Source organism: Oncorhynchus keta, chromosome 27, assembly GCF_023373465.1.
Source record: "Oncorhynchus keta strain PuntledgeMale-10-30-2019 chromosome 27, Oket_V2, whole genome shotgun sequence".
NCBI classification, from domain to species: domain Eukaryota; kingdom Metazoa; phylum Chordata; class Actinopteri; order Salmoniformes; family Salmonidae; genus Oncorhynchus; species Oncorhynchus keta.
Genome location: NC_068447.1, coordinates 5,243,446 through 5,265,530, shown reverse-complemented (window position 1 = coordinate 5,265,530; position 22,085 = coordinate 5,243,446). Strand labels below are relative to the sequence as shown.

Here is a 22,085-nt window from a genome sequence, read left to right as displayed (position 1 = left end):
ACATTCAACAGCCAACATTCAACAGCCAACATTCAACAGCCAACAGCCAACATTCAACAGCCAACATTCAACATTCAACAGCCAACATTCAACAGCCAACATTCAACAGCCAACATTCAACAGCCAACATTCAACAGCCAACATTCAACAGCCAACAGCCAACAGCCAACAGCCAACAGCCAACATTCAACAGCCAACATTCAACAGCCAACATTCAACAGCCAACATTCAACAGCCAACATTCAACAGCCAACATTCAACAGCCAACATTCAACAGCCAACAGCCAACATTCAACAGCCAACATTCAACAGCCAACAGCCAACATTCAACAGCCAACATTCAACAGCCAACATTCAACAGCCAACATTCAACAGCCAACATTCAACAGCCAACATTCAACAGCCAACAGCCAACAGCCAACATTCAACAGCCAACAGCCAACATTCAACAGCCAACAGCCAACATTCAACAGCCAACATTCAACAGCAAACATTCAACAGCCAACATTCAACAACCAACATTCAACAACCAACATTCAACAACCAACATTCAACAACCAACATTCAACAGCCAACAGCAAACATTCAACAGCCAACATTCAACAGCCAACATTCAACAACCAACATTCAACAGCCAACAGCCAACATTCAACAGCCAAGATTCAACAGCCAACATTCAACAGCCAACATTCAACAGCCAACATTCAACAGCCAACATTCAACAGACAACAGCCAACATTCAACAGCCAACATTCAACAGCCAACATTCAACAGCCAACAGCCAACAGCCAACAGCCAACAGCCAACAGCCAACATTCAACAGCCAACAGCCAACATTCAACAGCCAACAGCCAACATTCAACAGCCAACAGCCAACAGCCAACATTCAACAGCCAACATTCAACAGCCAACATTCAACAGCCAACATTCAACAGCCAACATTCAACAGCCAACAGCCAACATTCAACAGCCAACAGCCAACAGCCAACAGCCAACATTCAACAGCCAACATTCAACAGCCAACAGCCAACAGCCAACATCCAACAGCCAACAGCCAACATTCAACAGCCAACATTCAACATTCAACATTCAACAGCCAACATTCAACAGCCAACAGCCAACATTCAACAGCCAACATTCAACAGCCAACATTCAACAGCCAACATTCAACAGCCAACAGCCAACATTCAACAGCCAACATTCAACAGCCAACATTCAACAGCCAACAGCCAACAGCCAACATTCAACAGCCAACATTCAACAGCCAAACAGCCAACATTCAACAGCCAACATTCAACAGCAAACATTCAACAGCAAACATTCAACAGCCAACATTCAACAGCCAACATTCAACAGCCAACATTCAACAGCCAACATTCAACAGCCAACAGCAAACATTCAACAGCCAACATTCAACAGCCAACATTCAACAGCCAACATTCAACAGCCAACATTCAACAGCCAACAGCCAACATTCAACAGCCAACATTCAACAGCCAACAGCAAACATTCAACAGCCAACATTCAACAGCCAACAGCCAACAGCCAACATTCAACAGCCAACATTCAACAGCCAACATTCAACAGCTAACATTCAACAGCCAACATTCAACAGCCAACAGCCAACAGCCAAAATTCAACAACCAACATTCAACAGCCAACATTCAACAGCCAACAGCCAACATTCAACAGCCAACATTCAACAGCCAACATTCAACAGCCAACAGCCAACAGCCAACAGCCAACATTCAACAGTCAACATTCAACAGCCAACAGCCAACAGCAAACATTCAACAGCCAACATTCAACAGCCAACATTCAACAGCCAACATTCAACAGCAAACATTCAACAGCAAACATTCAACAGCAAACATTCAACAGCCAACATTCAACAGCCAACATTCAACAGCCAACATTCAACAGCCAACATTCAACAGCCAACATTCAACAGCCAACATTCAACAGCCAACAGCCAACATTCAACAGCAAACATTCAACAGCAAACATTCAACAGCAAACATTCAACAGCCAACATTCAACAGCCAACATTCAACAGCCAACATTCAACAGCCAACATTCAACAGCCAACAGCCAACATTCAACAGCCAACATTCAACAGCCAACATTCAACAGCCAACAGCCAACATTCAACAGCCAACAGCCAACATTCAACAGCCAACAGCCAACATTCAACAGCCAACAGCCAACAGCCAACAGCCAACAGCCAACATTCAACAGCCAACATTCAACAGCAAACATTCAACAACAAACATTCAACAACAAACATTCAACAGCCAACAGCCAACATTCAACAGCCAACATTCAACAGCAAACATTCAACAGTAAACATTCAACAGCCAACATTCAACAGCCAACAGCCAACATTCAACAGCCAACATTCAACAGCCAACAACCAACATTCAACAGCCAACATTCAACAGCCAACATTCAACAACCAACATTCAACAACCAACATTCAACAGCCAACAGCCAACATTCAACAGCCAACATTCAACAGCCAACATTCAACAGCCAACAACCAACATTCAACAGCCAACATTCAACAGCCAACATTCAACAGCCAACAGCCAACATTCAACAGCCAACATTCAACAGCCAACATTCAACAACCAACATTCAACAGCCAACAGCCAACATTCAACAGCCAACATTCAACAGCCAACAACCAACATTCAACAGCCAACATTCAACAGCCAACATTCAACAGCCAACATTCAACAGCCAACAGCCAACAGCCAACAGCCAACAACCAACATTCAACAACCAACATTCAACATTCAACAGCCAACAGCCAACATTCAACAGCCAACAGCCAACATTCAACAGCCAACAGCCAACAGCCAACAGCCAACAGCCAACATTCAACAGCCAACATTCAACAGCCAACATTCAACAGCCAACATTCAACAGCCAACATTCAACATTCAACAGCCAACAGCCAACAGCCAACATTCAACAGCCAACAGCCAACATTCAACAGCAAACATTCAACAGCCAACATTCAACAGCAAACATTCAACAGCAAACATTCAACAGCAAACATTCAACAGCAAACATTCAACAGCAAACATTCAACAGCCAACATTCAACATTAAACAGCCAACATTCAACAGCCAACATTCAACAGCCAACATTCAACATTCAACAGCCAACATTCAACAGTCAACAGCCAACAGCCAACAGCCAACATTCAACAGCCAACATTCAACAGCCAACATTCAACAGCCAACATTCAACAGCCAACATTCAACAGCCAACATTCAACAGCCAACATTCAACAGCCAACAGCCAACATTCAACAGCAAACATTCAACAGCCAACATTCAACAGCCAACATTCAACAGCCAACATTCAACAGCAAACATTCAACAGCAAACATTCAACAGCAAACATTCAACAGCCAACATTCAACAGCCAACATTCAACAGCCAACATTCAACAGCCAACATTCAACAGCCAACAGCCAACATTCAACAGCAAACATTCAACAGCAAACATTCAACAGCAAACATTCAACAGCCAACATTCAACAGCCAACATTCAACAGCCAACATTCAACAGCCAACAGCCAACAGCCAACATTCAACAGCCAACAGCCAACATTCAACAGCCAACATTCAACAGCCAACAGCCAACATTCAACATTCAACATTCAACATTCAACAGCCAACAGCCAACAGCCAACAGCCAACAGCCAACAGCCAACATTCAACAGCCAACATTCAACAGCAAACATTCAACAACAAACATTCAACAACAAACATTCAACAACAAACATTCAACAGCCAACATTCAACAGCAAACATTCAACAGTAAACATTCAACAGCCAACATTCAACAGCCAACATTCAACAGCCAACAGCCAACATTCAACAGCCAACATTCAACAGCCAACATTCAACAGCCAACATTCAACAACCAACATTCAACAACCAACATTCAACAGCCAACAGCCAACATTCAACAGCCAACATTCAACAGCCAACATTCAACAGCCAACATTCAACAGCCAACAACCAACATTCAACAGCCAACATTCAACAGCCAACATTCAACAGCCAACAACCAACATTCAACAGCCAACATTCAACAGCCAACATTCAACAGCCAACAACCAACATTCAACAGCCAACATTCAACAGCCAACATTCAACAGCCAACAACCAACATTAAACAGCCAACATTCAACAGCCAACATTCAACAGCCAACATTCAACAGCCAACATTCAACAGCCAACAACCAACATTCAACAGCCAACATTCAACAGCCAACATTCAACAGCCAACATTCAACAGCCAACATTCAACAGCCAACATTCAACAGCCAACAGCCAACATTCAACAGCCAACATTCAACATTCAACAGCCAACATTCAACAGCCAACAGCCAACAGCCAACATTCAACAGCCAACAGCCAACATTCAACAGCCAACATTCAACAGCCAACAGCCAACAGCCAACAGCCAACAGCCAACATTCAACAGCCAACATTCAACAGCCAACATTCAACAGCCAACATTCAACAGCCAACAGCCAACAGCCAACATTCAACAGCCAACATTCAACAGCCAACATTCAACAGCCAACATTCAACAGCCAACATTCAACATTCAACAGCCAACATTCAACAGCCAACATTCAACATTCAACAGCCAACATTCAACATTCAACAGCCAACAGCCAACAGCCAACATTCAACAGCCAACATTCAACAGCCAACAGCCAACATTCAAGATTCAACAGCCAACAGCCAACATTCAAGATTCAACAGCCAACAGCCAACAGTCAACATTCAAGATTCAACAGCCAACAGCCAACATTCAAGATTCAACAGCCAACAGCCAACAGTCAACATTCAAGATTCAACAGCCAACAGCCAACATTCAAGATTCAACAGCCAACAGCCAACAGCCAACATTCAACAGCCAACATTCAACAGCCAACATTCAAGATTCAACAGCCAACAGCCAACATTCAACAGCCAACAGCCAACAGCCAACAGCCAACATTCAACAGCCAACGTTACACAGTGCTACTCTATAAAGGCTTTCTGTTTCACCTATCTTTTTAATGAGGGGAAGTTAAGGACACTAACTATCATTTAAAGAGAGAACATGTTCACAACAGCAACAACGACTTCTCTCACAGCGGGGGAGAAAAAAAAGGAAAGTTGTGCTTTAGTCATTATTCTCAGAACCAGAGCTGCCATAGGATATACACAGACATGACTTTACTAGGACCGTGTCACAAATGGAGAGGAATCCCCTGCACGGTGCACTACATTTGACCCCTCTGGACTTGCCATCTATCTACGCCTAATGGTAACCTATTCCCTAAGTGCCCTTTTTAAAATCCATTATTTTACCAGGTAAGTTGACTGAGAACACGTTCTCATTCACAGCAACGACCTGGGGAATAGTTATAGGGGAGAGGAGGAGGGGGATGAATGAGCCAATTGTAAACTGGGGATTATTAGGTGACCATGATGGTTTGAGGGCCAGATTGGGAATTTAGCCAGGACACTGGGGTAAACACCCCTACTCTTATGATAAGTGCCATGTGATCTTTAATGACCTCAGAGAGTCAGGACACCTTGGGTTAACACCCCTACTCTTACGATAAGGGATCTTTAATGACCTCTGAGAGCCAGGACACCGGGTTAACACCCCTACTCTTACAATAAGTGCCATGGGATCTTTAATGACCTCAGAGAGTCAGGACAGAGGGTTAACACCCCTACTCTTACAATAAGTGCCATGGGATCTTTAATGACCTCAGAGAGTCAGGACACTGGGTTAACACCCCTACTCTTACAATAAGTGCCATGGGATCTTTAATGACCTCAGAGTGTCAGGACACCGGGGTTAACACCCCTACTCTTACGATAAGTGCCTTGGGATCTTTAATGACCTCAGAGAGTCAGGACACTCGTTTAATGTCCCACCCGAAAGACGGCACCCTACACAGGGCAGTGTCCCCAATCACTGCCCTGGGATTTTAAATATGTTTTAGACCAGAGGAAAGAGTGCCTCCTACTGGCCCTCCAACACCTCCCATCCAGGAACTGACCAGGACCATCCCGGCTTAGCTTCAGAAGCAAGCCAGTGGTATGCAGGTGTGGCAGGGGTGGATGGCAGTGTGGTATGCAGAGTGGAATGCAGGGTGGTATGCAGGGTGGTATGCAGGGTGGGATGCAGGGTGGTATGCAGGGTGGTATGCAGGGGTGGTATGCTGCTGACCAGGACAAACCCGGACTTCGCTGAGGTCAGAAGCAAGCCAGTGGTATGCAGGGTGGTATGCAGGGTGGTATGCAGGGTGGTATGCAGGGTGGTATGTAGGGTGGTATGCAGGGTGGTATGCAGGGTGGTATGCAGGGTGGTATACAGAGTGGTATGCAGGGTGGAATGCAGGGTGGTATGCAGGGGTGGTATGCAGGGTGGTATGCAGGGTGGTATGCAGGGTGGTATGCAGGGTGGAATGCAGGGTGGAATGCAGGGTGGAATGCAGGGTGGTATGCAGGGTGGTATGCAGGGTGGTATGCAGGGTGGGATGCAGGGTGGTATACAAGGTGGTAGGGGCAGGGTGGTATACTGGGTGGTATGCAGGGGTGGTATGCAGGGTGGTATGCAGGGTGGTATACAGGGTGGTATGCAGGGTGGTATGCAGGGTGGTAGGCAGGGTGGTGAGGCAGGGTGGTATGCAGGGTGGTATGGACAGGGTGGTAAGCAGGGTGGTCAGGGGTGAGGTATACAGGGTGGTATGCAGGGTGGTATGCAGGGTGGTATGCAGGGTGGTATGCAGGGTGGTATGCAGGGTGGTATACAGGGTGGTATGCAGGGTGGTATGCAGGGTGGTATGCAGGGTGGTATGCTGCTAGCATTTAGGGAACATGGTTCCATTTGGGATGCAAGCTGACTCACTATCTCAAGTGGAGAAACCAACTCTGACTCAGGTCCAGCATGCATGGGAAAGAGTCTAAGTGGAAAAAGTAAAACAAGAATAAACATGTTGACTCCTTCTCTGGAGAAGAGTCAGATCTGGATCCTCACGGCTCGTTTATTCACTCAGGGGCTTTTTGCAGCTCGAATAATAACATTGAGTCAAGGGCATTGCTTCAATGAAAAGTCACAGTACTAGTGAAGGTGGCGGAGCAGGCAGGTGGTCTTCTTATCTCTGACATGATTTGGGAAGGCACACATCTTTCTATATCATTTCCCACAGTTGACAGGTCATGTCAGAGCAAAACCAATCCATGAGGTCGAAGGAAGGGGTCCGTAGAGCTCCGAGACAGGATTGTGTCCAGGCACAGATCTGGTGAAGGGTAGCCTAAAATATCTGCAGCATTGAAGGTCCCCAAGAACACAGTGGCGTCCACCATTTCTTAAATGGAAGAAGTTTGGAACCACCAAGACTCTTCCCAGATGTGGCAGCCTGGCCAAACTGAGTATTCGGGGAGAAGGGTCATGGTCAGGGGGGTGACCAAGAACCCGATGGTCACTCAGAGCTCTAGAGTTCCTCTGTGGAGATGGGAGACCATTCCAGGACAATCATCTCTGCAGTACTCCACCAATCAGGCCGTTATGGTAGAGTGTGGTCAGATGGTGGTCCTTCTGTGGCTCAGTTGAAGTAGAGCATGGCGCTTGTAACGCCAGGGTAGTGGGTTCGATTCCCGGGACCACCCATACGTAGAATGTATGCACACATGACTGTAAGTCGCTTTGGATAAAAGCGTCAGCTAAATGGCATATATTATTATATTATTATATTATTATTATTAGATGGAAGCAACTCCTCAGTAAAAAGCACATGACAGCCTGCTTGAGTTTGCCAAAAGGCACCTAAAACTCTCAGACCATGAGAAACAAGATTCTCTGGTCTGATGAAACCAAGATTGAACTCTGGCCTGAATGCCAAGCGTCACGACTGGATGAAACCTGGCACCATCCCTTGGGTGAAGCATGGTGGTGGCAGCATCATGCTGTGGGGATGTTTTTCAACAGCAGGGACTGGGAGACTAGTCAGGATCGAGGGAAAGATGAACGGAGCAAAGTACAGAGCGATCCTTGATGAAAACCTGCTCCAGAGAGCTGAGGACCTCAGACTGGGGGCCAAGGTTCACCTTCCAACAGAACGACAATCCAAGCACACAGCCCAGATAAGCACTGTTGGATTTGACATTTTGAACATTGAGATATTAAAGATATGATAGATTACATCGCATAGTATATTTAAGGAGTGAGATCTGTAGAAAGACAGAGTGGCTGTGGAATGTGCTGGGTGGACGGGAGGAGATCAAAGGATTGTTATAGGGGAGGCAGATGGACATCTGTGGACTAGGTGAAGGAGGGGCTGAGGTCAGGAGGTGAGGACAGCGATGTGTTGATACAGGGAGACAGATGGACATCTGTGGACTAGGTGAAGGAGGGGCTGAGGTCAGGAGGTGAGGACAGCGATGTGTTGATACAGGGAGACAGATGGACATCTGTGGACTAGGTGAAGGAGGGGCTGAGGTCAGGAGGTGAGGACAGCGATGTGTTGATACAGGGGAGACAGATGGACATCTGTGGACTAGGTGAAGGAGGGGCTGAGGTCAGGAGGTGAGGACAGCGATGTGTTGATACAGGGAGACAGATGGACATCTGTGGACTAGGTGAAGAAGGGGCTGAGGTCAGGAGGTGAGGACAGCGATGTGTTGATACAGAGGGAGACAGATGGACATCTGTGGACTAGGTGAAGAAGGGGCTGAGGTCAGGAGGTGAGGACAGCGATGTGTTGATACAGGGGAGACAGATGGACATCTGTGGACTAGGTGAAGGAGGGGCTGAGGTCAGGAGGTGAGGACAGCGATGTGTTGATACAGGGAGACAGATGGACATCTGTGGACTAGGTGAAGGAGGGGCTGAGGTCAGGAGGTGAGGACAGCGATGTGTTGATACAGGGAGACAGATGGACATCTGTGGACTAGGTGAAGAAGGGGCTGAGGTCAGGAGGTGAGGACAGCGATGTGTTGATACAGGGGAGACAGATGGACATCTGTGGACTAGGTGAAGGAGGGGCTGAGGTCAGGAGGTGAGGACAGCGATGTGTTGATACAGGGAGACAGATGGACATCTGTGGACTAGGTGAAGGAGGGGCTGAGGTCAGGAGGTGAGGACAGCGATGTGTTGATACAGGGAGACAGATGGACATCTGTGGACTAGGTGAAGGGGAGACAGATGGACATCTGGACTAGGTGAAGGAGGGGCTGAGGTCAGGAGGTCAGGTCAGATCCCCTAAAGGGAGTAATAAGGGTTTACTAGCCTTTTCCTGTGGAACCAAGGGGATATGTATATATATATATATATAAAATACGTATTTTCCACCATAATTTGCAAATAAATTCATAAAAAATCCTACAATGTGATTTTCTGGATTTTCTTTCTCATTTTGTCTGTCATACATAGTTGAAGTGTACCTATGATGAAAATTACAGGCCTCTCTCATCTTTTTAAGTGGGAGAACTTGCACAATTGGTGTCTGACTAAATACTTTTTTTGCCCCATTGTATATATGTGATGGGAGAAATGTTGGGTTGTCTGAATTACAGCTGTACAGCTGTTCCCCTTGGGAAGAATTAAACTTGGTTATTAAAGCTTCTCTCGTGTCTGTGATTTTAGTGTCTGTGATTTTAGTGTCTGTGAATTTAGTGTCTGTGATTTTAGTGTCTGTGATTTTAGTGTCTGTGATTTTAGTGTCTGTGATTTTAGTGTCTGTGATTTTTTTAGTGTCTGTGAATGTTAGTGTCTGTGATTTTCGTAGTGTCTGATTTTAGTGTCTGTGATTTTAGTGTCTGTGAATGTTAGTGTCTGTGAATTTAGTGTCTGTGATTTTAGTGTCTGTGATTTTAGTGTCTGTGATTTTAGTGTCTGTGATTTTAGTGTCTGTGATTTTAGTGTCTGTGATTTTAGTGTTTTAGTGTCTGTGATTTTAGTGTCTGTGATTTTAGTGTCTGTGATTTTAGTGTCTGTGATTTTAGTGTCTGTGAATTTAGTGTCTGTGAATTTAGTGTCTGTGATTTTAGTGTCTGTGATTTTAGTGTCTGTGATTTTAGTGTCTGTGAATTTAGTGTCTGTGATTTTAGTGTCTGTGAATTTAGTGTCTGTGATTTTAGTGTCTGTGATTGTGATTTTAGTGTCTGTGATTTTAGTGTCTGTGAATTTAGTGTCTGTGATTTTAGTGTTTTAGTGTCTGTGATTTTAGTGTGTGATTTTAGTGTCTGTGATTTTAGTGTCTGTGATTTTAGTGTCTGTGATTTTAGTGTCTGTGATTTTAGTGTGTGTGATTTTAGTGTCTGTGATTTTAGTGTCTGTGATTTTAGTGTCTGTGATTTTAGTGTCTGTGAATTTAGTGTCTGTGAATTTAGTGTCTGTGAATTTAGTGTCTGTGATTTTAGTGTCTGTGATTTTAGTGTCTGTGATTTTAGTCAGTTAGATGTATATTCCTCATTGGTGTTAAAGGCGTACTGTGTGAGAGTTACAGTAGATTTTGATCATGTTAATTAATGGTTAACTGCAGCGTATATAAGTATATATAAATAATATATATAAGTCCTCATCAAAACCTCTCTCATCTCTTCTTTCAAACACAGGAAGTTCTGTGGGAGAATGAGGAAGTGCTTCAGGAAGTGCAGCTGTTCACACCTGCTGCCCCGCGTGTCGTACTGTCTCATGTTCTTGATGAAGTGGACCTTCTTCGCAGGGCGAGGTCTGGGAGAGCCCGACAGGTTACGAGTCCGACTGGAAGGGGGAGGAAGGGGGAGTGGGAGTGATGAGGGGGAGGGAAGCAAGATAGGGAAGGAGGGAGGCAAGAGAGAGGGAAGGAGGGAGGCAAGAGAGAGGGAAGGAGGGAGGCAAGAGAGAGGGAAGGAGGGAGACGAGAGAGAGGGAAGGAGGGAGAGAGAGAAGTACAGTTAGTCATGAAACAAAGACAAGCAACTCCCCAGTTTCCAGTCCCAACAGTCACCAATCATCACAGTAAACAAAACTGCTAATGACATTGGCTGAATCCAAGCCTTTGTGACAGTGATCACTGTGTTCCCTGGAGGGAGAAGTCAACCTGTGGTCACTGTGTGTTCCCTGGAGGGAGACGTCAACCTGTGGTCACTCGGTGTGTTCCCTGGAGGGAGAAGTCAACCTGTGATCACTGTGTGTTCCCTGAGGAAGAAGTCAACCTGTGATCACTGTGTGTTCCCTGGAGGAAGAAGTCAACCTGTGATCACTGTGTGTTCCCTGGAGGGAGAAGTCAACCTGTGATCACTGTGTGTTCCTGGAGGAGAAGTCAACCTGTGATCACTGTGTTCCCTGGAGGAAGAAGTCAACCTGTGATCACTGTGTTCCCTGGAGGAAGAAGTCAACCTGTGATCACTGTGTGTTCCCTGAGGGAGAAGTCAACCTGTGGTCACTCGGTGTGTTCCCTGGAGGGAGAAGTCAACCTGTGATCATACAGCATACAATGATACAGCATACAACGCTACAGCACACAACGCTACAGCACACAACGCTACAGCACACAACGACACAACACTACAGCACACAACGCTACAGCACACAACGCTACAGCACACAACGCTACAGCACACAACGCTACAGCACACAACGCTACAGCACACAACGATACAGCACACAACGATACAGCACACAACGATACAGCACACAACGATACAGCACACAACACTACAGCACACAACACTACAGCACACAACACTACAGCACACAACACTACAGCACACAACGATACAGCACACAACACTACAGCACACAACACTACAGCACACAACACTACAGCACACAACGCTACAGCACACAACGCTACAGCACACAACGCTACAGCACAACACTACAGCACACAACACTACAGCACACAACACTACAGCACACAACGCTACAGCACACAACGCTACAGCACACAACGCTACAGCACACAACGCTACAGCACACAACACTACAGCACACAACACTACAGCACACAACGATACAGCACACAACACTACAGCACACAACACTACAGAACACAACACTACAGCACACAACACTACAGCACACAACACTACAGCACACAACGATACAGCACACAACGCTACAGCACACAACGCTACAGCACACAACGCTACAGCACACAACGCTACAGCACACAACGCTACAGCACACAACGCTACAGCACACAACACTACAGCACACAACACTACAGCACACAACACTACAGCACACAACACTACAGCACACAACACTACAGCACACAACGCTACAGCACACAACGCTACAGCACACAACGCTACAGCACACAACGCTACAGCACACAACGCTACAGCACACAACGCTACAGCACACAACACTACAGCACACAACACTACAGCACACAACGCTACAGCACACAACGCTACAGCACACAACGCTACAGCACACAACGCTACAGCACACAACGCTACAGCACACAACACTACAGCATACAACACTACAGCATACAACGCTACAGCATACAACGCTACAGCATACAACACTACAGCATACAACACTACAGCATACAACACTACAGCATACAACACTACAGCATACAACACTACAGCACACAACGATACAGCATACAACGATACAGCATACAACACTACAGCATACAACACTACAGCATACAACACTACAGCATACAACACTACAGCACACAACGCTACAGCACACAACGCTACAGCACACAACGCTACAGCACACAACGCTACAGCATACAACGATACAGCATACAACACTACAGCATACAACACTACAGCATACAACACTACAGCATACAACGCTACAGCACACAACGCTACAGCACACAACGCTACAGCACACAACGCTACAGCACACAACGCTACAGCACACAACACTACAGCACACAACACTACAGCACACAACACTACAGCACACAACGATACAGCACACAACACTACAGCACACAACACTACAGAACACAACACTACAGCACACAACACTACAGCACACAACGATACAGCACACAACACTACAGCACACAACGCTACAGCACACAACGCTACAGCACACAACGCTACAGCACACAACGCTACAGCACACAACGCTACAGCACACAACGCTACAGCACACAACACTACAGCACACAACACTACAGCACACAACACTACAGCATACAACACTACAGCACACAACACTACAGCACACAACACTACAGCACACAACACTACAGCATACAACACTACAGCACACAACGCTACAGCACACAACGCTACAGCACACAACGCTACAGCACACAACGATACAGCATACAACGATACAGCATACAACACTACAGCATACAACACTACAGCATACAACACTACAGCACACAACGCTACAGCACACAACGCTACAGCACACAACGCTACAGCACACAACGCTACAGCATACAACGCTACAGCACACAACGCTACAGCACACAACACTACAGGTCTGTGGCTGTTTTTCATGGTTCGGGCCCCTTAGTTCCAGTGAAGGGAAATCTAAACACTACAGCATACAATGAAATTCTAGACGATTCTGTGTTTCCAACTTTGTGGAAACAGTTTGGAGAGGTTTCTGTTTCAGCATGACAATGCCCCCTGTGCACAAAGAGAGGTCCATACAGAAATGGTTTGTCGAGATCAAGTGTGGAAGAACTTGACTGGCCTGCACAGAACCCTGACCTCAACTCCACTGAACACCTTTGGGATGAATTGGAACGCTGACTGTGAGCCAGGACTAATCGCCCAACATCAGTGCCCGACCTCACTAATGTTCTTGTAGCTGAATAGAAGCAAGTCCCCCCGCAGCAATGTTCCTACATCTAGTGGAAAGCCTTCCCAGAAGAGTGGAGGCTGTTATAGCAGCAATGTTCCAACATCTAGTGGAAAGCCTTCCCAGAAGAGTGGAGGCTGTTATAGCAGCAATGTTCCAACATCTAGTGGAAAGCCTTCCCAGAAGAGTGAGGCTGTTATAGCAGCAATGTTCCAACATCTAGTGGAAAGCCTTCCCAGAAGAGTGGAGGCTGTTATAGCAGCAATGTTCCAACATCTAGTGGAAAGCCTTCCCAGAAGAGTGGAGGCTGTTATAGCAGCAAGTTCCAACATCTAGTGGAAAGCCTTCCCAGAAGAGTGGAGGCTGTTATAGCAGCAATGTTCCAACATCTAGTGGAAAGCCTTCCCAGAAGAGTAGAGGCTGTTATAGCAGCAATGTTCCAGCATCTAGTGGAAAGCCTTCCCAGAAGAGTGGAGGCTGTTATAGCAGCAATGTTCCAACATCTAGTGGAAAGCCTTCCCAGAAGAGAGGAGGCTGTTATAGCAGCAATGTTCCAACATCTAGTGGAAAGCCTTCCCAGAAGAGTGGAGGCTGTTATAGCAGCAATGTTCCAACATCTAGTGGAAAGCCTTCCCAGAAGAGTGGAGGCTGTTATAGCAGCAATGTTCCTACATCTAGTGGAAAGCCTTCCCAGAAGAGTGAGGCTGTTATAGCAGCAATGTTCCTACATCTAGTGGAAAGCCTTCCCAGAAGAGTGGAGGCTGTTATAGCAGCAATGTTCCAACATCTAGTGGAAAGCCTTCCCAGAAGAGTGGAGGCTGTTATAGCAGCAATGTTCCAACATCTAGTGGAAGGCCTTCCCAGAAGAGTAGAGGCTGTTATAGCAGCAATGTTCCAGCATCTAGTGGAAAGCCTTCCCAGAAGAGTGGAGGCTGTTATAGCAGCAATGTTCCAACATCTAGTGGAAAGCCTTCCCAGAAGAGTGGAGGCTGTTATAGCAGCAGAAGGGGGGGACCAACTCCATAATAATGCCCATGATTTTGGAATGAGATGTTGGATGAGCAGGTGTCCACATACTGTGTAGTGTATCTGGGGCCTATAGACAAGGACTCTGTTTATTGCCGTAATTCAAACCGCATAAGAGCCGCGTAAGTGGATAAGAAAACGCTGAGTGGGAAAAGTTTAGATTTGAGTAGAAATCTGTGGCAGTGCTGATGATGCTGATGTCACAGTGATGTCACAGTGATGTCACAGTGATTATCGTCTCAACTGAAGTTGAATAAGAATAGTAGAGACAGTGCACATCTCTGTGTGTCTCTCTCTCCATCCTCCTCCCCCTCTCTCTCTCTCCATCCCTCCCTCTCTCTCTTGCTCTCTCCCCATCCTCCATCCTCTCTCCATCCTCCCCCTCTCTCCATCCTCTCTCCATCCTCCCCCACTCTCTCTCTATCCCCCCCCCTCTCTATCCTCCATCCTCCCCTCTCTCTCCATCCCCCTCTCTATCCTCCATCCCCCCGTCTCTCTCTCTCCATCCTCCATCCTCTCCATTCTCCCTCATCCTCCCCTCTTTTTCTCCATCCCTCTCTCTCTCTCTCCATCCTCCACTCCCTCTCTCCGTCCCTCTCTCTCCATCCTCCATCCTCTCTCCATCCTCCCTCTCTCTCTCTCCATCTTCCCCTCTCTCTCTCCATCCTCCCCTTCCTCTCTCCATCCTCCCCTTCCTCTCTCCATCCTCCCCTTTCTCTCTCCATCCGCCACTCTCCATCCTCCCCTATCTCTCTCCATCCTCCTCTCTCTCTCTCCATCCTCCCCCCCTCTCCATCTCCATCCTCTCCTTCCTCTCTCCATCCTCCCCCTTCCTCTCTCCATTCTCCCCTCCTCTCTCCATCATCCTCTCGCTCTCTCCATTATCCTCCCTCTCCATCCTCCCTCTCTTTCGCCATCCTTCTCTCTCCATCCCCTCCCCTCTCCATCCTCCGCTCTCTCCATCCTCCCCTCTCTCTCTATCCTCCCCCTCTCTCTCTATCCCCTCCTCTCCCTCTCTCGCTCTCTTCTCTCTCCTCCTCCCCTCTCCTCTCTCTCTCTCTCTCTCTCTCTCTCTCTCTCTCTCTCTCATCCTCCCCTCATCCTCCCCTCTCTCCATCCTCCCCTCATCCTCCTCATCCTCCCCTTTTCTCCATCCCTCTCCATCCTCCACTCCATCCTCTCTCTCTCTCTCCATCCTCCACTCCCTCTCTCCATCCGCTCTCTCTCTATCCTCTCTCTCTCCATCCTCCCCTCATCCTCCCCTTTTCTCCATCCCTCTCTCTCTCTCCATCCTCCACTCCCCTCTCTCTCTCTCTCTCCATCCTCCTCTCCCTCTCTCCATCCCTCTCTCTCTATCCTCCCCCTCACTCTATCCTCCCCCCTCTCTATCCTCCCCCTCTCTCTATCCTCCCCCTCTCTCTATCCTCCTCCCCCTCTCTCTCTCCATCCTCTCTCTATCCTCTATCCTCCCCTCTCTCTCCATCCTCCCTCTCTCTCTCTCCATACTCCATCCTCCCCCCCTCTCTCTCTCTCTCTCTCCATCCTCTCTCCATCCTCCCCTCATCCTCCCCCCCTTTCTCCATCCCTCTCTCTCTCTCCATCCTCCACTCCCTCTCTCTCCATCCTCCCCTCATCCTCCCCCTTTTCTCCATCCCCTCTCTCTCTCCATCCTCCACTCCCTCTCTCTCTCTCTCTCTCTCCATCCTCCACTCCCTCTCTCCATCCTCTCTCCATCCGCTCTCTCTCTCTATCCTTCTCTCTCCATCATCCTCTCTCTCTCTCCATCCTCCCCTCTCTTTCGCCATCCTTCTCTCTCCATCCTCCCTCCCTCTCCATCCTTCCCTCTCTCTCCATCCTCCTCTTTCTCTCCATCCTCCCCCTCTCTATCCCCCTCTCTCCATATTTACCCCCTCTCTCCATCCTCACCCCTCTCTCCATCCTCACCCCTCTCTCCATCCTCACCCCTCTTGCAGATGTGGAAAAAAAATAACATTGAAATAGGAGGCACTCCTCTTATTACTTGAGGCAGCAGCCCTCTTATTACTGCTGGGTAGCTTGAGGCAGCAGCCCTCTTATTACTGCTAGGTAGCTTGAGGCAGCAGCCCTCTTATTACTGCTAGGTAGCTTGAGGCACCAGCCCTCTTATTACTGCTGCGTAGCTTGAGGCACCAGCCCTCTTATTACTGCTGGGTAGCTTGAGGCACCAGCCCTCTTATTACTGCTGGGTAGCTTGAGGCAGCAGCCTCTTATTACTGCTAGGTAGCTTGAGGCACCAGCCCTCTTATTACTGCTGGGTAGCTTGAGGCAGCAGCCCTCTTATTACTGCTAGGTAGCTTGAGGCACCAGCCTCTTATTACTGCTGGGTAGCTTGAGGCAGCAGCCCTCTTATTACTGCTAGGTAGCTTGAGGCACCAGCCCTCTTATTACTGCTGGGTAGCTTGAGGCAGCAGCCCTCTTATTACTGCTAGGTAGCTTGAGGCACCAGCCCTCTTATTACTGCTGGGTAGCTTGAGGCAGCAGCTCTCTTATTACTGCTGGGTAGCTTGAGGCAGCAGCCCTCTTATTACTGCTGGGTAGCTTGAGGCAGCAGCCCTCTTATTACTGCTGGGTAGCTTGAGGCAGCTGCTCTCTTATTACTGCTGGGTTGCTTGAGGCAGCAGCCCTCTTATTACTGCTGGGTAGCTTGAGGCAGCAGCCCTCTTATTACTGCTGGGTAGCTTGAGGCAGCAGCTCTCTTATTACTGCTGGGTAGCTTGAGGCAGCAGCCTCTTATTACTGCTGGGTGCTTCTGCTGGGTGCTTCTAAACCTGCATTGCTTGCTGTTTGGGGTTTTAGGCTGGGTTTCTGTACAGCACTTTGAGATATCAGCTGATGTACGAAGGGCTTTATAAATATATTTGATTTGATTTTGATTTGAGGCAGCAGCCCTCTTATTACTGCTGGGTAGCTTGAGGCAGCAGCCCTCTTATTACTGCTGGGTAGCTTGAGGCAGCAGCTCTCTTATTATTGCTGGGTAGTTTGAGGCAGCAGCCCTCTTATTACTGCTGGGTAGCTTGAGGCAGCAGCCCTCTTATTACTGCTGGGTAGCTTGAGGCAGCAGCTCTCTTATTACTGTTTTGTAAAGTTTGTGTGGGACAGGTGGACAATAGGAATGCACTATATATCGGTGAACACATCAGAATCGGACGATATTAGCTAAAAATGCGTATCGGCCCAATGTCTAGTTTAACGGGGAAGTTAAAGCTACCGTGCTACTGTGCATATAACGTAGGTACATGACATAACGACGTGGCGCTACACGTGCAACACAGCATTCCTAACCTGGCCCACAATGTCTGCTGTATGGATCAAGCAGTCAACAAGTCCAGCAGTCATTTGAAAGAGTCAGGACATTTCAGCGAGACAACTCAAAGGCGAAATCTATTAAAGCTAAGATAATGGAATTCATTCCTCTTGACAATCAACTGTTCTCTGTCATGGATGATGTTGGTTTTCGCCGACCGGTCGAGCACCGGTACACACTACTGTTTTGACGTTGGCCTGGGGGGTTGGTTTATGACAGCCATAAATACCTCTTCACCCCCCCTTTCCTCTCTCTACCCTACTACCTACATAAGACAGTAGTTTTGGAATTCTAAGTTAGATTACTTGTTGGTTATCACTGCATTGTCGGAACTAGAAGCACAAGCATTTCGCTACACTCGCATTAACATCTGCTAACCATGTGTATGTGACAAATACAATTTGATTTGATTTGATTTGATGTGAATTTTGAAAACCCCCTCGGTTAACATAGAGATTCTGGGAACATCAGAAGGTGGGGGGAAATGAACTATATTCTGGTAATCCGGCCAACATATGCGGTGGTACTTAATGAATATGATGTCATGTCACGAGTCCGACCGAGGGTGTTTCCCCTTCCCGGGCGGTTGGCGCCGGCGGTCGTCGTCACCGGCCTATTAGCTGCCACTGATTGTTTTTCCTCCCCTCCTTGTATGTTTAGTGGTAGCACCTGTTCATGATTGAATCAGCTAATGAGTTTGTCTTTATTAGGCAGCCGGCCCGCCTGGTTGTTGTGCGGGATTATTGCAGTGTAACCTTCGGCTCTGTTGTTAGAAGTACGTGTTAGTGCCTGGTCGTTACTTTTTCTGTTGTACATTCTCATGCCCTGTGTTTGGGGCAAGCATTATTGTGAGCACCCTGGGATGCGTTGGCGCTATTAAAGACGCACAGCTTTGCACTCACTGTCTCCTGCGTTTGACTCCACACACCTACGACACCTGAAGTGTTACAGAATCCCGCACCTAAATAAAATCGAATGGAGTCAGCAGGAGCAGCAGCCAACCCCTTCCCATCGATGGAGGAACGGGTTCTCCACCACACCACCATTCTCCATCGGATCGGATCCGCGATGGATCAAGTGATGGAGAGAATGGACCGATGGGAGAGGAGTGGTCTCCTCTCTCCACCTTCGGCACCCCGACTCCGGACTCCCATCACTCGACTCCAGCACCTTCGCCTGACGCTACCGAGGGCTTATGATGGAGCGGCGGGCTGCCAGGGGTTTCTGCTTCAGCTGGAGCTATACCTGGCCACCGTTAGACCCACTCCCTCAGGAGCGGAGAGGGTGAGTGTCCTCATCTCCTGCCTCACGGGTCGTGCTCTGGAGTGGGCGAACGCAGTCTGGAATGGCCCAGACTCAGCGCTGAGCACTACCCAGGAGTTTTCCTGCCGCCCGTGCCGTATTTGATCACCCTATAGACGGCCGAGCGGTGGGAGAACGACTTTTCCATCTCAGGCAGGAGAGGAGGAGCGCCCCAGGATTACGCTGGAGTTCCGACCTTGGCAGCCGGATCTGGGTGGAACGACAGGGCCCTTATGGACCACTACAGGTGTGGTCTCCGAGAGGACGTCCGCCGGGAGTTAGCGTGTCGGGACACCACTCTGTCACTGGATCAGCTGATTGACATGTCCATTCGACTGACACCTGCTGGCTGCCCGCGGGCGTTCAGAGAGGGTCCTGTGCGTTCCACCACCCAGTCCCTCCGCTCCCATTCCGATGGAGTTGGGAGGGGCTGCGCCGAGGGGTACCGGAGGGGAGGCCTTCCTGCACCAACTGTGGTCGGAGAGGACACACGTCTGATCGGTGCTGGGGGTCCGTCTGGGAGTAGAGATGGCAGGCGGAACGCTCGGTCACCCCAGGTGAGTCAGCATCAGACTCACCCAGAATCCCTTGTTGGCCATATGTTTGTCTTAATCTCTTTCCTTCACTTTTTTCCTCTTCCCAGCATAGGGCGCTAGTCGATTCAGGCGCAGCTGGGAACTTTATGGATCGCGGACTCGCCCTTAAGTTAGGGGTTCCGCTGGTGCCGATAGATTCTCCTTTCCCCCGTGCACTCCCTAGATAGCCGGCCATTAGGGTCAGGGATGGTCGGGAGACCACGGTCCCACTGACATGGTGACGCAGGGGAATCATAGGGAGCGTATCAGTTTTTTATTATTGATTCGCCTGCGTTTCCAGTGGTGCTGGGGACTCCTGGCTGGCCCGGCACAATCCTAAAATTTCGTGGAGACAAGGGGTTCTCCAGGGGTGGTCAGAGGAGTGTTCTGGAAGGTGTTTGGGAGTTTCCATCGGTGCCACGCCGGTGGAGAGTCCAGACCAGGGTTCCACGGTGTGCATTCCCCCGAGTATGCCGATGGCAACGCTTTCAGTAAAGTGAAAGCGACTAAATTACCACCTTATCGACCGGGAAGGGATTGTACGATAGATCTCCAGGTAGACGCTGCGCTTCCCAAGAGTCATGTGTACCCGCTGTCCCAGGAGGAGACGTTGGCAATGGAGACATATGTCACGGAGTCGCTGGGACAGGGGTACATTCGGCCTCCATTTCACCCGTCTCTCGAGTTTTTTGTGAGGAAAAAGGAGGGAGGTTTGCGTCCGTGTATCGATTATAGAGGTCTAAACGCCATCACAGTGGGGTATAGTTACCCTCTACCTCTCATCGCTACGGCGGTGGAATCGTTCCACGGAGCGCAGTTCTTCACAAAACTGGATCTCAGGAGCGCGTATAGTCTGGTGCGATTCGAAGGGAGACGAGTGGAAAACCGCATTTAGTACTACATCCGGCCACTATGAGTACCTCGTCATGCCGTATGGGTTAAAGAATGCTCCAGCCGTTTCCAATCCTTTGTAGACGAGATTCTCAGGGACCTGTGCGGTCAGGGGGTGGTTGTTTATATCGATGACATTCTGATCTACCGGCCACTCACACCGCGCATGTGTCTCTGGTGCGCAAAGTGCTTGGAAGACTGCTGGAGCATGACCTATACGTCAAGGCTGAGAAATGCGTGTTCTCTAAACGAGCCGTCTCTTTTCTGGGATATCGCATTTCCACCTCGGGGTGGTGATGGAGGGTGAACGCATTAGGGCCGTGCGTAATTGGCCGACTCCAACCACGGTAAAGGAGGTGCAGCGGTTTTTGGGTTTTGCCAACTACTACCGGAGGTTTATCCGGTTTTGGCCAGATAGCGGCTCCCATTACCTCACTGCTGGGGGCCCGGTGCGATTGCAGTGGTCAGCACAGGCGGACAGGGCATTCAACAAGTTGAAGGCGCTGTTCACTGAGGCGCCCGTGCTGGCGCATCCGGATCCCCTCTAGCATTCATAGTGGAGGTGGACGCGTCCGAGGCTGGGGTGGGTGCCGTGCTATCACAGCGCTCGGGTACGCCACCAAAACCCCGCCCCTGCGCTTTCTTCTCAAGGAAGCTCAGCCCAGCGGAGCGTAACTATGATGTGGGGACCGGGAGTTGCTAGCGGTGGTTAGAGCTCTGAAGGTGTGGAGACACTGGCTTGAGGGGGCTAAGCACCCTTTTCTCATCTGGGACCGACCACCAGAATCTGGAGTATATTCGGGCTGCAAGGGAGACTTAACCCACGTCAGGCAAGGTGGGCCATGTTCTTCACCCGGTTCCGGCTTACTTTGTCTTATAGACCGGGCTCCCAGAACGTGAGGGCTGACGCACTGTCCCGCCTTTACGACACCGAGGATGGGTCCTGTCGAACCTACCCCCATCCTTCCCGCCTCTAAGCTGGTAGCCCCAGTGGTATGGGAGGTGGACTCGACATCGAGCGGGCGTTACGGGCTGAACCCGCGCCTCCTCAGTGTCCAGCGGGGCGAAGGTACGTGCCGTTTGATGTTCGGGACAAGCTGATTCGGGGTGGGCTCACGTCCTACTCCTCG

The 22,085-nt window shown here is 48.7% G+C and overlaps 1 protein-coding gene across 7 annotated transcripts in view; it reads right to left on the bottom strand.

Moving 5' to 3' along the window:
* cables2b (Cdk5 and Abl enzyme substrate 2b) overlaps positions 1-22,085 on the bottom strand; it is a 282,031-nt gene that overhangs the window by 70,305 nt on the left and 189,641 nt on the right. The window contains exon 2 of one of the 7 annotated variants that reach the window (XM_052481304.1): positions 10,702-10,797. The exons of the other annotated variants lie outside the window; for them this stretch is intronic. Within the exon in view, the coding sequence (XP_052337264.1) occupies positions 10,702-10,797 (96 nt within the window). The remainder of the gene's footprint in view (positions 1-10,701; positions 10,798-22,085) is intronic. 7 annotated transcript variants of the gene reach the window in all.